The sequence below is a fragment of the Ahaetulla prasina genome, chromosome 4, assembly GCF_028640845.1.
Source record: "Ahaetulla prasina isolate Xishuangbanna chromosome 4, ASM2864084v1, whole genome shotgun sequence".
NCBI lineage: Eukaryota > Metazoa > Chordata > Lepidosauria > Squamata > Colubridae > Ahaetulla > Ahaetulla prasina.
In genome coordinates this window covers 76,980,266-76,995,487 of record NC_080542.1, presented here as the reverse complement: position 1 = coordinate 76,995,487, position 15,222 = coordinate 76,980,266, and the positions used below count along the sequence as shown (strand labels likewise).

The 15,222-nt window shown below is 41.2% G+C and overlaps 1 protein-coding gene across 15 annotated transcripts in view; it reads left to right on the top strand.

Annotated features, from left to right (window-relative positions):
• Positions 1-15,222, top strand: part of ITGA9 (integrin subunit alpha 9) — a 762,385-nt gene that overhangs the window by 43,668 nt on the left and 703,495 nt on the right. For all 15 annotated transcript variants that reach the window (XM_058183141.1, XM_058183147.1, XM_058183148.1 and 12 more), the window contains exon 5: positions 13,797-13,864. In XM_058183141.1, coding sequence (XP_058039124.1) covers positions 13,797-13,864 — 68 coding nt within the window. The remainder of the gene's footprint in view (positions 1-13,796; positions 13,865-15,222) is intronic.

The window sequence follows — 15,222 nt, the reverse complement described above, 5'->3', positions numbered from 1 at the left end:
ATGATTTGCTTGGATTTAGCTTAGCTTGATGTATATACCCTGTCATTATGCTCATGTAATTTATGGCATAGTGTGATATATAACTCCTTTTGAGAAGTATTTAACAAATCATGATTTAGTGCAGCAAAAAAAAAAAATCCCTCCCCCCCAAATATCTTGATCAATTCTTTTCCTATGTAGTCAGAGCTGGAGATCCTTTGAAAAATCTCTCGTTCCTTATGACAGGAAATGAAACTGACTGGATTTATTTTGGATAGAGTTTAGGTATGACTATATCTTTAATGCACTGTGATTTTCCAGTGATTGCTTCTTGTCCAAATTCAGAATGTGATCTGAGACAGACTGAATGCGATCACATGTTTATTGGACCAGTCTCCCTCCTGGCTGGTACTGGCCACCCGGGAGGTTACACGAGGCATGTCTTCCCTACCACCCTGAATGAGGCGGTGGTGAGGCCCCTCCTCAAAAAGCCCTCCCTGGGTCCAGCTGTTATAGCAAATTACCGTCCTGTCTCCAACCTTGGTTTTGTGGCGAAGATTGTTGAGAGTGTGGTTGCACGACAGTTCCCTCAGTACCTGGATGAAACTGTCTATCTGGACCCGTTCCAGTCCGGTTTCCAGCCTGGTTACAGCACGGAGACGGCCTTGGTCGTGTTGGTTGATGATCTCTGGAGGGCTCGGGACAGTGGTTGCTCCTCTGTCCTAGTCCTATTAGATCTCTCAGTAGCTTTTGATACCATCGACCATGGTATCCTGCTGCGGCAGCTCGGGGGACTTGAAGTGTGGGGGGCACCGTTTATCGGTGGTTCTCCTCCTACCTCTCCTACCGGTCGCAGACGGTATTGGCAGGAGGGCAGAGATCGGCCCTGAGGCGCCTCTTGTGTGGGGTGCCGCAAGGGTTGGTTCTCTCGCCTCTTCTGTTCAACATCTATATGAAGCCACTGGGTGAGATCATTCGTGGTTTTGGGGTGAGTTGTCATCTATACGCTGATGACACTCAGCTGTACATATCCACCCCTAACCACCCCAAAGAGGCCCTCGAAGTGATGTCCCAGTGTCTGGAAGCCGTACGGGTCTGGATGGGGAGAAACAGGCTCCAACTCAATCCCTCCAAGACTGAGTGGCTGTAGATGCCGGTAGCCCGGTACCGTCAGCTGATTCTATCACTGACTCTTGGGGGCGAGTCGTTGGCCCCCACGGAGAGGGTTCGCAATCTGGGCGTCCTCCTGGATGCACGGCTGTCTTTAGAAGAACATATGACAGCCGTCGCCAGGGGAGCTTTTTATCAGTTTCGCCTGATCCAGTTGCATCCCTTTCTGGACCAGGTTTCCCTTTGCACAGTCACTCATGCCCTTGTTACATCCCGCCTGGACTACTGCAATGCTCTCTACATGGGGCTCTCCCTGAAAGGCACCCGGAAGCTCCAACTGGTCCAGAATGTGGCTGCAAGGGTGATAGAGGGAGCACTTCGCAGCTCCCATGTGACACCTCTCCTGCGCAGCCTGCACTGGCTCCCAGTGGTTTTCCGGTCCAATTCAAGATGCTGGTCACCACCTTTAAAGCACTCCATGGCATAGGACCGGGTTACTTACGGGACCGCCTACTGCCACCAGTAGCCTCCCATCGACCTGTGCACTCCCACAGAGAGGACCTCCTCTGGGTACCGTCGGCCAAACAATGTCGGCTGGCGACCCCCAGGGGGAGGGCCTTCTCTGTGGGGGCTCCTGCCCTCTGGAATGAGCTGCCTCTGGGGCTTCGTCAACTCCCTGACCTCTGGACCTTTCGCTGCGAGCTGAAGACACTTCTGTTTCAGCGCGCAGGGTTAGCTTAAAAGTAGTTTTAAATGGGGTTTTTAAATGGGGTTTTTAACTTTATTCCAATTTTTAGGCCAAATATTGAATTAGTTTTTTATATTGTTTTTAACCTGTGTTATATGTATTTTTTGTATTTTTATTGGCTGTGAACCACCCTGAGTCCTTCAGGAGAAGGGCGGTATACAAATCTAATAAATAAATAAATAAATAAAATAAATAAAAGGCTTCAGAATTTTCTTTGGTAAGAACTGAGTTATATTGGATTTTGTAATTGGTAATTGATGTTACACATTACAAGTTTCTTTCTTTAAACATGCTAGTTAGTAAAGCTAGAAAAATAGAGGGGAAACCATATGCCTGGAATTTGTAACCTTTTATATTTTTGATCATTAGCAAACTTTTCGGAGATAACTGTTTGGACTATAATTTTAGTTCCATGCTTGTAGCCACGAATTCAACTCATGTTTAATAAAAGTAAAGAAAACTATAAAATCCTCTCACTTGAAAGATTGTCTTGATTAGTATTTTCTTTTTTTCTTTTTTGATGTGGATGTGTTTTAAGGGTTATACAATATAAACCTATATGCAATATCAAAGAAAGAAGTGAGCACAAATATGTGTGGATGTGCCCATGATTGGTATGCAAAGAGATGTTTTGTTTTGTTTTTGAGAAGAGTAACTCAATAACTCACTTTTAATTTGAAAAGGTATCAGCCAGAAATATTTTTTTTTTTTTTATTTATTTACATTTATATCCCGCCCTTCTCCGAAGACTCAAGGCGGCTTACAGTGTATAAGGCAATAGTCTCATTCTATTTGTATATTTACAAAGTCAACTTATTGCCCCCCAACAATCTGGGTCCTCATTTTACCTACCTTATAAAGGATGGAAGGCTGAGTCAACCTTGGGCCGGGCTTGAACCTGCAGTAATTGCAGGCTACTGTGTTCTAATAACAGGCTCCTTACAGCCTGAGCTATTACGGCCCTTATAAATATCTATAAAAATAGTAGTGTGTTGACTCAAGATCTTTCACTCAGAGGGTGAAAAATTGACAGATTTGGCATGACTAATATGTAATTTATTGTGCTGGAATCTGGATAGAAAATTGGGGACTAGGCATGTGTCTCAATTGCCAAACTGTCCCATTACATAGACTGACCAAATTTGCTGTGGTGGAATACAATAACGTTCAGCTTTCAGTTGTGTAATTAGCTATATCTTCTACAGCAGTGGTAGTCAACCTGGTCCCTACCACCCACTAGTGGGCATTCCAGCTTTCATGGTGGGCGGTTAGGGGTTTTGTCTGATCCTGAAGCACTTTTTAAAAAAAAAATTTAATTGACTTTTAAAAAAATTTTCATAGAGAGACGACTTCCGGTGTCCGGTGGCAACGGACGTCTGGAAGGCTTCTCCTGCCTCCAGTGTCCGAATCCGGCCGCCGCCGAGGCCCTTAGGGGCCAGGTGTTCCGAAAAGGACACCTGCCGTACGGACGGCTCGCCAGGGGTCTCCCAGCCGATATACAGGACTGGGGGGACCGATGCTGGCGCGTCCTAGGCTCGGCGGGGTTCGGAGGCTACAGGCCGCGGCCATTACTTTGGTCGTCGCCTGGGCCGCTGTGCCCGGTGACACCGGGGCTTTGGATTTATAATTGCAGCAGCCTGGTGGTGAACAGGGAACGGAGAAGAATTGAGGAATGAAGAAGGGAAGGGAATATCGGCAAATGTGAGTGGAGTATTCCGGAGTGCGGGGGGGTTTTTTCTCCCCTGCGACTGGAAGGAGTACGAATCACTTTGGAGAGAGGAGAACTTAAAATAACAAGATTACCGGTTTTGTGGAGCTCTGGAGAGAAGAGGTGATGGAGAAATTTAGGAGGAGGGTTTGAGGCCCCTCCTCTGGGGAACAATGGTGGCGCCCAGCTTCCGCCTTCACTATGAGAATCTTGATGACATCACTTCCCTTCGGCTTCCTGGTTGATTAACTGTACTCTGGACTCGTTGCTCCTGTGAGTGCCCCCTGGTGGATCCGGAGGAAATTATAAGGATACTGTGCTTGCCTGAGGATTTTGAAAAAATTTTTTTTTAAATGGCAAAAGGTCAGAGACCAACTGCTGGAGAAATGGAGAGAATTCTGGAAAAGTTATCTAATATGGACAAGAAACTGGATGAAATAAGAGCAGAAATTGTGACTATCCAAAAGGATTTAAAGGATACTCAACAAGTCTCAGCAGAAAATAAGCAGAAAGTGGAAGGTCTGGAGGGTGAGATGCGGGCGGTGCAGAAAAGAGGGAGACGACAAGCAATGCTGTGCTTGGACTACAGATGGATAAAATGTCTTATTTCCTTAGGTTTCAAAATTTGGAAGAAGTGGACCAAGAAGACTTGAGAGATGTTGTGACTAAACTGTTGGGAGAATTTCTTGGGAGAGGTGTTGATTTTATGAATTGGGATGTGGATCGAGTTTATAGAGTTAATTCACAATATGCACGCACGCATGCAGTTCCTAGAGAGGTTCATGTCAAATTTGTGAAAAGAGAGACGAGATGAAATTCTTAGAAAACATAGGAGTGGGGCACTGACTTATAGGGGCAGGGAGATAGCCATTCTGAGGCAGATTCCCAGACAGGTACGTGAAATGAGAAAGAAATATTACTTTTATCAAGCAAATTGTACCAGAAGGAGTGGGCTTCAGATGGCTGATGCCAGAGGGATTGATGATTTTCCGGGAGGGCATTACGAAAAAAATTAGTACAATTGCGGAGGCTGCGGCCTACGTGGAGGAACACAAAGCCCTCCTGGATTTAGATGACCCAGGAATTGAAGAAGGGGAGGTTATAGACCATGGGGCGGAGGCGGCTGCCGCTGGTGCGGCCCTGGAATTGGGTCAGGCTGAGCCCAGAGTTCTGAGATCCAAAACTAGGAAGTGACAAAGATATTTGGTATTGTGTTGGTTTTCCTTATTCTCTTTCGTATGATATTCTGATTATTCTTGACCCTTCCTTATTGTGTATGTAAGATTGAAACTTAGCTACTCAGATCACCTGCTTGCCATATGGCTGTTGTATGTGTTTAAAATTTTGAGTAAAATTCTTATCATGTATAAGAAAAATGAAAATTTACCATACCTGATATGTATTTGCATAAATCTTTTTTGACCAATAAAAACTTTTTATATAAAAAAAAAAAAAATTTTCATAGCATTATTTAAAAACATTTTCGTTAGGTTTTCATAAAATTCCCTGTGACAATTTAAATTTCTGAAAATATACTATTTGTATCGCCCACGCATAAGTTTAGTTCACGTTATGTAAGTGAAACTAAATGGCGCTATAGTGCGACTGCAAACAAAAGAACCTCGTCCCAGAATAGCTCGCGCAACTCCCCCCACATCACCCAGCTGTAACAGACAAGCAGAGCTGGTAACCGGCGCCCCCCCACCCCAATCCACGATGCACGAGAGGCATGCACAGACGACAATACACGGCGCATTACTGTGGAACTGGTGGGAAGTTAGAAAATTTTACTACTAACAGAGATACAAAAGTGGGCAGTAGGTATAAAAAGGTTGACTACCCCTGTTCTACAGAGATGGATGTAATAAATTGCTTAGAAGGAGTTGTATTTTAAATTAAATAGATCCTGCCTTCTTATGATAATCCTTTTTCATCTACTTTGAGAAAGTAGCTGTGAGTTCCTTGGCCTAGAGACTGCAATTAAAGAAATGTAGAAATTGAGACTGGAATGAGAACTGCAAAATACCATGAGTATTATTATTATTATTATTATTATTTTTTAATTAATTTTTTATTATAATAATAATTATTTATTATTATTTTATTATTATTTTATTAGATTTCTAGACCGCCCTTCTCCCGAAAGACTCAGGGCGGTGTACAGCCAAGATAAAAATAAACAATATACAATTAAAAATAGATTAAAAAACTTATTATACAGTTAGGCCGATAAATTAAAATATATAATCTAAAAAACCCCAATTTAAAACTAAAAAATTAAATTTAAAATCTCCCCAATTTAAGAAAGCCCCGCGCGAACAAACAAATATGTTTTCAGTTCGCGGCGAAAGGTCCGAAGATCAGATATTTGGCGTAAACCGGGGGGAAGTTCATTCCAGAGAGTAGGAGCCCCACAGAGAAGGATCTTCCCCTGGGGGCCGCCAGCCGACATTGTTTGGCGGACGGCACCCTGAGAAGTCCCTCTCTGTGTGAGCGTACGGGTCGGTGGGAGGCATGAGGTAACAGCAGGCGGTCCCGTAAGTACCCAGGCCCCAAGCGATGGAGCGCTTTAAAGGTGGTAACCAGAACCTTGAAATGCACCCGAAAGGCAACAGGTAGCCAGTGCAGTCTGCGCAATATTGATATTCAGTATTTTCTGAACAAGCCAAATTTGTATGCATTACTCTCAGCAAAAACAAAACCATACATTTGTATACCCCACATTCACCACCGCAGAATTTCTAATGGTTCTATCTTCTGATAATATTTCTGAAATGGGGAGCCTACTATAGACATTTCTCAGGGAAAAAAATCTTTTCTCCATCAGAGTTAATCATGTCACAGTATTAAATAACATTAAGCCTAGACTGGATTAAATTAGAATGACCAAGCATTGATATAGGTGTAGGCATAAATCTGTATCATATATAATCCAGATATAAGAGATTAGATTTTATTTGCATCCAAACATTGCAAAAGATAGGGAAAGAACATGAACTGATAGATCAGGGGTGTCAAATTCAAGGCCCGGGGCTGGATCCAGCCTGTTCGGTGCTTCGATCTCACCCATGAGGCTGGCCTGGAAACAGCAAAGGACCAGCCCACTGTGCCTCTGCTAGCAAAAAGAGCTCAGGGAGGCCGCGTATGGTCCCCTATGCCCCGTTTTTGACCAGGTCAGCTGCCTGCAACCCTCTGTCAGCGAAAATGGAGCACGGGAGGCTGAATGTGCAGCCCCCCCCAGGCTCCATTTTTGCTAGCAGAGGGTTGCAGGAGGCCATCCAGGCAAAAAACAGGACACGGGGAGGCTGTGCATGGGGGCCCCTGCACTCCATTTTCTCTGGCAGAGGGCTGCAGGAGGCCATTCAGGTTGAAAATGGAGCGTGGGGAATTTCATTTTCACTGGCAGAGTCCTATCAAAACAAACTAAAAACAAAACAAAAGGAGCAATATTTCCCCTTTCGTGTTTGAGCACGCAAGAAGGGACAGGAAAGGAGAAAGGGAAATACAAAGACAAAGAAAAAGGCGGAAAGATGGAAAGAGCAAGGAAGAAAAATAAAGAGGAGAAGGAAGAAGAAAGGAGAAGGAAGAAGGAAGGAAGGAAGAAAGGAAGGAAGGAAGGAAGGAAGGAAGGAAGGAAGGAAGGAAGGAAGGAAGGAGATTATAATGAGAGTGAGGGAGGGTCTCGGAAGTCCTGCCTTAGCACTTGATTACCACAGGTGTCCCTGACATGAGTCCCATGTCATGCCTATCATGGTCATGCCCCTCCTCATTCCTCCTAGCCTTCCGAGGTCAAACACAACCCTGATGCAACCCTCAATGAAATCAACTTTGATACCTCTGTGATAGATCATTCCTGATCTCCTAACCCTAGTTAAAAGTGGACTTTCTGTGGGAAGCATTCCTATTTTTTAAACTCAGAAAAATATGATCATAAAAGTCCAGACCAGTGCAATACTGCTGAGAAAGAAAAACAAGAAATCCAAGAAGAAACCAGCTTGGTTGCACAAAGAACTCACTGACAAATTGAAACACAAAAAGGACAAGTACAAAAAAATGGAAAGAGGGACACATAACTAAGGCAGGATATCAGCAGATAGCCAGAATCTGCAAAGACAAAGTCAGAAAAGCAAAGGCTCAGAATGAACAAAGACTTGCAACAAAAGTCAAAGATAACAAAAAAAGTTTCTTCCAACATATAAATAACGAAAAAAGTAAAGAAAAGAAAAGAAACAAGGAAACGGTCCACTAAAGAGAGAAGACAGCAAGGAATTAACAAGCAACAGAGAGAAAACAGAGCTGCTTAACTCATTCTTTGCATCAGTCTTCATGCAAAAGGAAACTATAGCCCAACCTACCAGAAATGTAACTCTAAAAAACAGACTGGAAATAAAAGTTAAAATAAGCAAAAAAATAGTAAGAGAATACTTGTCTGATCTTGATGAATACAAATTACCAGGACCTGATGGATTACATCCCAGAGTTCTAAAGGAGCTGGCAGATGTCATCTCAGAACCATTGCACCACATCTTTCAAAAATCCTGGAACACTGGGGAACTACCAGAAGACTGAAAAAGAGCTGGTGTGGTTCCCATCTTCAAAAAAGGAAAAAACAACAACAACAACAGACCCAGGAAACTATATACCAATTAGTCTAACATCAATACCTGGGAAGGTACTGGAAAAGATAATAAAAAAAACAGATCTGCCAATATCTAGAAACAAAGTACAGAAAAGGAGGAGAAGGGTGCGTGGCTCTGCGAATTGCTTCAGGGAATTGGGGAAGAAAAAGAGCATTGCCTCCAAGCATTGTATTTTCCAGTTTTTTCCTCCTCAATTCCCCGAAGTAATTTGCAGAGCCACACCCTCCTCCTTCTCCTCCTTTTCCGCAGTCTCACTTTCTCTTTCCTCCTGGCCAGATCTGTCTCCAAAGCCAGGAGCGGAAGCCAACTGCCCTCAGCCTGGGTCATCTGGAGAAGGGGCAGGCCGGGCAGTGAGCACCTTTCCTTACACCTCTCACACAGAAGAACCCGCTTTGCAAGATCATTGCCTCCACGATTCACAGAACCGCGTGCCTTCCTCCTCCTTGGTGGCTAAAGGGGAAGAAGGGCATGTTGAGAAGACACACACTCCTGTTGCTGGAAGAAGGTTGAAGTTGGTTCCTCCCCCTTGCTTTCTTAAACTGAACTGCGCTGCTTTTCTGACTTGTTGATAAATGATCCTGGAAGAAAGCAGCAGCCAGCCCCTGCGAAGGTGGCACTGGTCTGTTTTGGGTGGTCAAAACACCAAGCGGCTGCGGGGAGCTGAGACATTTCTCCTTCATGCTGGCCCCCCAGCTGCTCAGTTCAGTTTAAGAGAGCAGGGGGGGCAACCTCAACTGTGAATGGAGCCCCTCTGGGCATTAAGACCGTTTGGGAGGAGAAGGTGGCTGAGGAGGGAGGAATGTAGGTGCAAGGGAAGGCACAAGGACGGGAGCTGATACTGCAGGAGAAGCAGCCCTTCTCCCCTTCTTCCAGCAACAGGAGTGTGTGTGTTCTCAATGTGCCCAGAGTTTTCTTCTTCCCCTTTAGCCACCAAGAGCTCCGAGTTCTCCTAGGGACTGCCTGGAAGCAGCTCCAGCAGTTCTGATGGCTGCCTTCACAACTTGTACGAGGACTGGAGATCCCCACTCCCTAGAGCAGTAGACTCCCGAGATTTCTGCCCCCATGGCTGCTGCACGGCATACGGTGAAAGGTGGTCCATGCAGACCACCTGCAGGCTTCAGGTGTGCTGAGTGGGCTTGCATCTTCAAGGAATTGGTGGCTTGCTGGGCACTGCACAGGTGTAAGGGAAAGCACTACCACCCAAAAACTGTTGCCCCGATCTCTGCTGTCTGGAACTGCCTGAAAACACGATGCTCTTTCTTTGCCTCTGCACGCCCAATTTTTGGAACTGGGAAGGCAGCGAAGATCACAGCAACAGTGTTTTTGGGTGGCAGCACCTTGCCTTATGCCCCCTGTGCAGCACCTGCTTCGCCAAGCAAGTCCCGACCTCCGCGCTTTCCTGGGCCACTTCCGGAATCAGGCCCTGACCAAGACAGCAAAGGCGCAGGGGACTTGCCGTGAAGCCCGGCACTGTGTTTACGAGATGGCAGCATCCAGGAGGACTGAAGTGCTACATTTCTATGGGGCCTTGCTGCCAAAAAGCCAGGCTTTCAATGCCTACAGCTGTTGGTAGGAAGATGGGGGCATCTCGAGAGTGGAGCCTTTGGTGCCAAATCCCTCTTCTGCCCCCATGAAAATCATCTCCCACCCCACCCCACCCACTCCAGTTAAATAGAGTGATCGGATTTGTTTTAAACTGATAAAAAGATCTGTGCTACTTGTTATCAAAATCTGAATGGAAGTGAGGATGCCGCTGATCCTGATGCCGGTAGGCAGAGGCAGAATTCTTTTTTTCTTGTTTTCCTTCCCCAAAATTAAGGTGCGTCTTATACTCTGGTGCATCTTATACTCCGAAAAATATGGTAATAACTAGCAGTCAGCACAGGTTTGTTAAAAACAAATCATGCCAAACTAATTTTATTTCATTCTTCAACATCGTGACTAAATTAGTAGACCAGCGAAATACTCTGGATATAATATACTTAGACTTCAGCAAGGCATTCGACAAAGTAGACCACAATCTACTTCTTTGAAAGCTAGAAAAAAGTGGGATAGCTTCACCACCAGATGGATTCACAACTGGCTGGCAAACCATACTCAACAAGTAGTCCTTAATGGGCCTATGTCTACATGGAGAGAAGTAAGCAATCGGGTGCCACAAGGTTCCATTTTAGGGTTACAACCAGTTAAATATGAGCCAGCAGTGTGCAGTGGCAGCTAAAAAAGCCAATGCAATCCTAAATTACACTAACAGAGGGATACAATCAAGATCAAGTGAGGTAATAATACCACTATAAAGCTCTAGTAAGACCACACCTAGAATACTGCATCCAGTTTTGGTCACCACACTATAAAAAAGAGGAGAGCAACCAGGATGATTAGGGGAGACTAAAACATATGAAGAACGGTTACATGAACTGGGCATGGCTAGTCTAGTGAAGAGAAGGACCAGAGGAGACATGATAGCTGTCTTCCAATACTTGAGAGGCTGCCACAGAGAGGAGAGGGTCAAGCTGTTTTCCAAAGCACCTGTGGAAGGAATAATGGATGGAAACTGACGGAGAGATTCAACCTAGAAATGAGGAGGAACTTTCTGACAGTGAGAATAATCAACCAATGGAACAGCTTGCCTTCGGAAGTTGTGGGAGCTTCATCACTTGAGACTTTCAAGAGTCCAAAGATTGGACTGCCATTTGTCAGAAATGGTGTAGGGTCTCCTGCTTGAAGGGGGGTTGAACTAGATGACCTATAAGGTCACTTCCAATCTGTTAATCTGTTATATCTGTTACAGATGCATCTCATATCTGATGGAGATGCATAAATGTAGACACTGTAATTTATAAATTTATTCTATAAACCAAGCAAGTTTTGGCTGAATGCAGTGTGCAAGGCTAGCTACAGTGTTTTTTTTTAAATCATTGAAGTTTTAAAATAGCATCAGAATTCATTTAAATGATGCATAAAATGATGAGAATAGTCAGGAGAGCTAGCACTACTCCCATGTTCATCGCCTTCCTTCTGTTGGAAAGAAATAGTTGCAGAATCATTTAGAAACGTAATTTTACAGATTTTTAAATAGCTGCATAAGAGGACAGGAAGATGTGTGGGTATTTGTTCCCACTCTTCATAATTACAAATATCATTTATTTATGTCTTGATTGCATGTACTGTATATCAGTGGCATGTTTAACATTCAAACAACTTTACATAAATTGGACTGAGAAGAAGTGAGTTATGGGCTAGAACTTGGTTATCTGATTCAATACCTTATCCATTACAACATGCTGGCATTTTCATTTCAATGCCTAAATAAGCTCTGTAGAGTATTTAGTATGTCTGGCATAATTGGTATACTTTACATATGGTGATAGGAGACAGAAATTTTTAAGTTTGGTGATCACATTATTTAATGTTTATGACAAATGTAATCATAGATCATTATCTGTTAATTGCATCTTGAGAGCATTTCTTCAAATGTGATTATAGAGAGTGAGTGTGAGACAAATAATTGAAAAGATTATTTGCAGCTGGTTACCTTCAGAGACTTACATAATTTCTGGGATATCTTGGTTTATTGTGTTCCAGTTTATGGAAAGTTGGCTTATACACATTAAACTGTTTTTAGTTTGTAGATTTTACTAGAATGAATAGGTCTTTCTTTTTTTTACAAAGATATTTTATCCAATTTAAGGAAGTACTGACAGTCCATTTACCATTTTCCCCCTTTTGAACAGAGAGTTTCTGAATTGAGATTTATTATTATTATGGTCTGTTCAACCTAAAGGAATACATAGAGTTTCCCATAGGATAATTTGCCAAGTTCATTCCTTGAAATTTAGCAGTGGGTTGGTGGTTAGTTTCAGAGAGTTACTAGGCTACATGTTGGTTGTTTTCAGAAACCAAAGCACATTTCTCTGAATTCATACATATCCTGGGGAGCATATTTCAAGAAGCAGGAAGTGGGATTTCCTCCCCCCCCCAAGCACATTATTTGGGGGATTTGAAAATGAACTCCAGAAACTGCTCAAATTTAAACCTCTCTTTGAGACTGTGAATAAAGCATGAGATTGTAAGGGTGCATCTAAGATACACATTAAAATTGGTTTCATATTGTTTGACATATTTTCATTTTCTTCAAATAAATGTGATTATAATACTGTTGAGAGTTGAAGAAATAACTGAAAAGATTATTTACAGCTTTCTGCCGTTGAAGAAATACAATTCCTGGGTTATCTTCGTTTATTGTGTTCTCTATTACTGGTAAAAAGTAGCTTACAAAAAGTAACTTGTGCTGAAACAACAGATAAGAGAACTAGCTTAGTGTTACCTCAGCGATGGCTGAATAGTGCTATAAGGTATAAATGGCAAGTTGCCTTAATTAAAAAAAATTGTCAGCCAAGATCTCATGGCTGTGATTTTCTCAGCAAGCTCCAAAAGCTACAATTAACTCTTTAACCATGGTTGACCAGCCAGTATAATTGCATAGATCTCACTATGCCAAAGTAAGCAAACATGGATTGCTTTGGACAATCAGTAAATCCAGTCATAAGCCTGTTGCATCTGAGTTTAGTTACATGTAATGGGAGTATTATATTTATCCTGAGTGATGTTCCTTGGTGAAAGTGTTGTACACAACTTGAGCTCTGGAAGAGTTAGTTGAAGTTTCTTTTATTCCCAGGTCTGATAAATCCCTTTCATTTTTCTTTGTTCTCTGGACTGTTGTTTAATATTAATAGAAGTATTCATATTATAAGATGTAATAATGATAGCAATAATTTTGATCATTCCCAACACAGTCAATATTCATGACATTGTAGGATCAAAGATAAGTCCACAAATAAAATTTATGCCTAAAAGCATTCAGTCTAAAATGTTATAGTAGAGAGAGACTAGACTAGACTAGACTAGACTAGACTAGAATTTTTTATTGGCCAAGTCTGATTGGACGCACAAGGAATTTGTCTTGGTGCATATACTCTCAGTGTACATAAAAGAAAAGATACCTTCATCAAAGTACAACATTTACAACACTTAATGATAGTCATAGGGTACAAATTTAACACTTAATGATACAACACTTAATGATAGTCATAGGCTACAATTAAGCAATCAGGAAACAATCAATTACAATATAAATTGTAAGGATACAAGGAACTAAGGGAAGCAGGAAGAGTAGAGTTTTAACTTTAGACAATAAAGTTGTGGATATTTTAGCTTTAACTCTCATTAAGAAGTATTGAGTATATGATTGAGGAGTATTCTTGCCAACCTACAATTAGCCTTGTAATTTTCAGTAAACAAATCATCAGTAAACAAATCATCAAGCTCCCACCAGTTGTCCTTCTGCATTTTTAGAGCTTTTTTTACTTCCTGATATCCAAAAAATCCAAAACATGTTTTCCCTTGTGAATGGAGTTACTTGTTTGACAATAACCAAAGAAGCTTGAAGTTTGCTAATGTCCCAGAATTTGCTCTGTAGTGAATCTCATTGTCTCAGTTTGTGACAGCACTTATAGAATAAAGAGGATACAAGGAATTACACATTTCTGGTGGAGACTGACAGGACTGCATTTATTTCTTCTAATTTCCTTATTTGTTTTTTCTACCTTAGAATATAAGAAAAAATATGGTGAAGAGCATGGCTCATGTCAGGCTGGAATAGCAGGTTTCTTCACAGAGGTGAGTGGTGCAGCATTGTGAGAAGGCTTCAGTATGGAATAAAAAGTTTGTTTGCCTTTGATTTAATTGATTAGTTCTATACACTCATTATTACATGCATACATACCATTCCCTTTCAGGTTAACACAACAATGTACAGAGAAGAAAGAAGAACTCCATACTTTTTCAAGTAGCTTCTACATCTGCTTTCTTCATTCTCTTTCCTAGATTAAGCTATCCCTTTTTCTTTCTTTCTTTTTTTGGAATTTTTTTAAATTTTAAAACAAACCACATACAAATATCTTTTTTTGAATAAAATATCAGCCAGGTATATAATCACATCGAATTCAGTTTTCCCCCACCCTCTTACATATTTTATCAATATATTTCCCTTCCCCTCTTTTTAATTTTCCTATTTGCATTGCTCTTAAAAAAAAGAAATTCTAGTCTAAACTTCCGTCCCAAATTTAAATCTTTAGTCAAATCTATCCCTTTTTTTAAAATTCCCCTCTTTTATCTCTTCCCATTTATAGCCCTATATTCCCATTTACAAATTTCTTTCTTTTCAGTCTCAATAGCATCAACATCAATCATCTCTTTACATTTCAATAGACATTTTTAAGGTTATTATTCTTAATCTTGTAGAAAAAAGTAGAAAACAAGCTAACATTCATTATTTCAGAAAATTTCATCTTTATATACTCTCATCTCTTTGATGTTTCACTCTTAATCTATATTAATTCCCTTTTTATTTTTTCTTAAGATTCCTTGCTTTCTTTGCTTATCCTATATTTCTATCAGTCCTACCAATCTCCATAACATTAGTATAAATCAACTCTCTACATATCAATGAATATTTTAAAATTGTTATTCTTAATCTTGTAAAAAAAGTAAAAAAAACAGCATTTCCCTTATTTGAAGAAGTCTCATGCTTATATATTCTCATCTCATTAATATTTCCATCTTAATCTATTTCAATTCCATTTTTATTTTCCCTTAAAATTCCATGCTTTCTTTGTTTATTTTATATTTCTATTGATTCTCCTTTTTCCCTCTTCCACAATTTTTTTATTTCTCTCTTATTAACCCCTATATAATTCTTTGAATTTATATTTTAACATCATAAGTTCTTTATTCGCTGTCAATTCTGGAGCAGTTCTTGTTTTTTTCTGAGTCTTCTTTTCCATCCAATCTTATAGTTGCTTCTTTTATTTCTTCTTAAAAATTGTGGGTGTGTGTTTCTCTTCATTTTGGTTGTTCTCTGTTTCATTCTTTGAAGTTGTAGCTCTTATTCTTGCAAAGGTCGAACAGCTTATTAACAAAGTCCTCCCTTTTGGTTTTCACTAGTCTTATCACTGCCCTAAAAAGATTTTCAACAA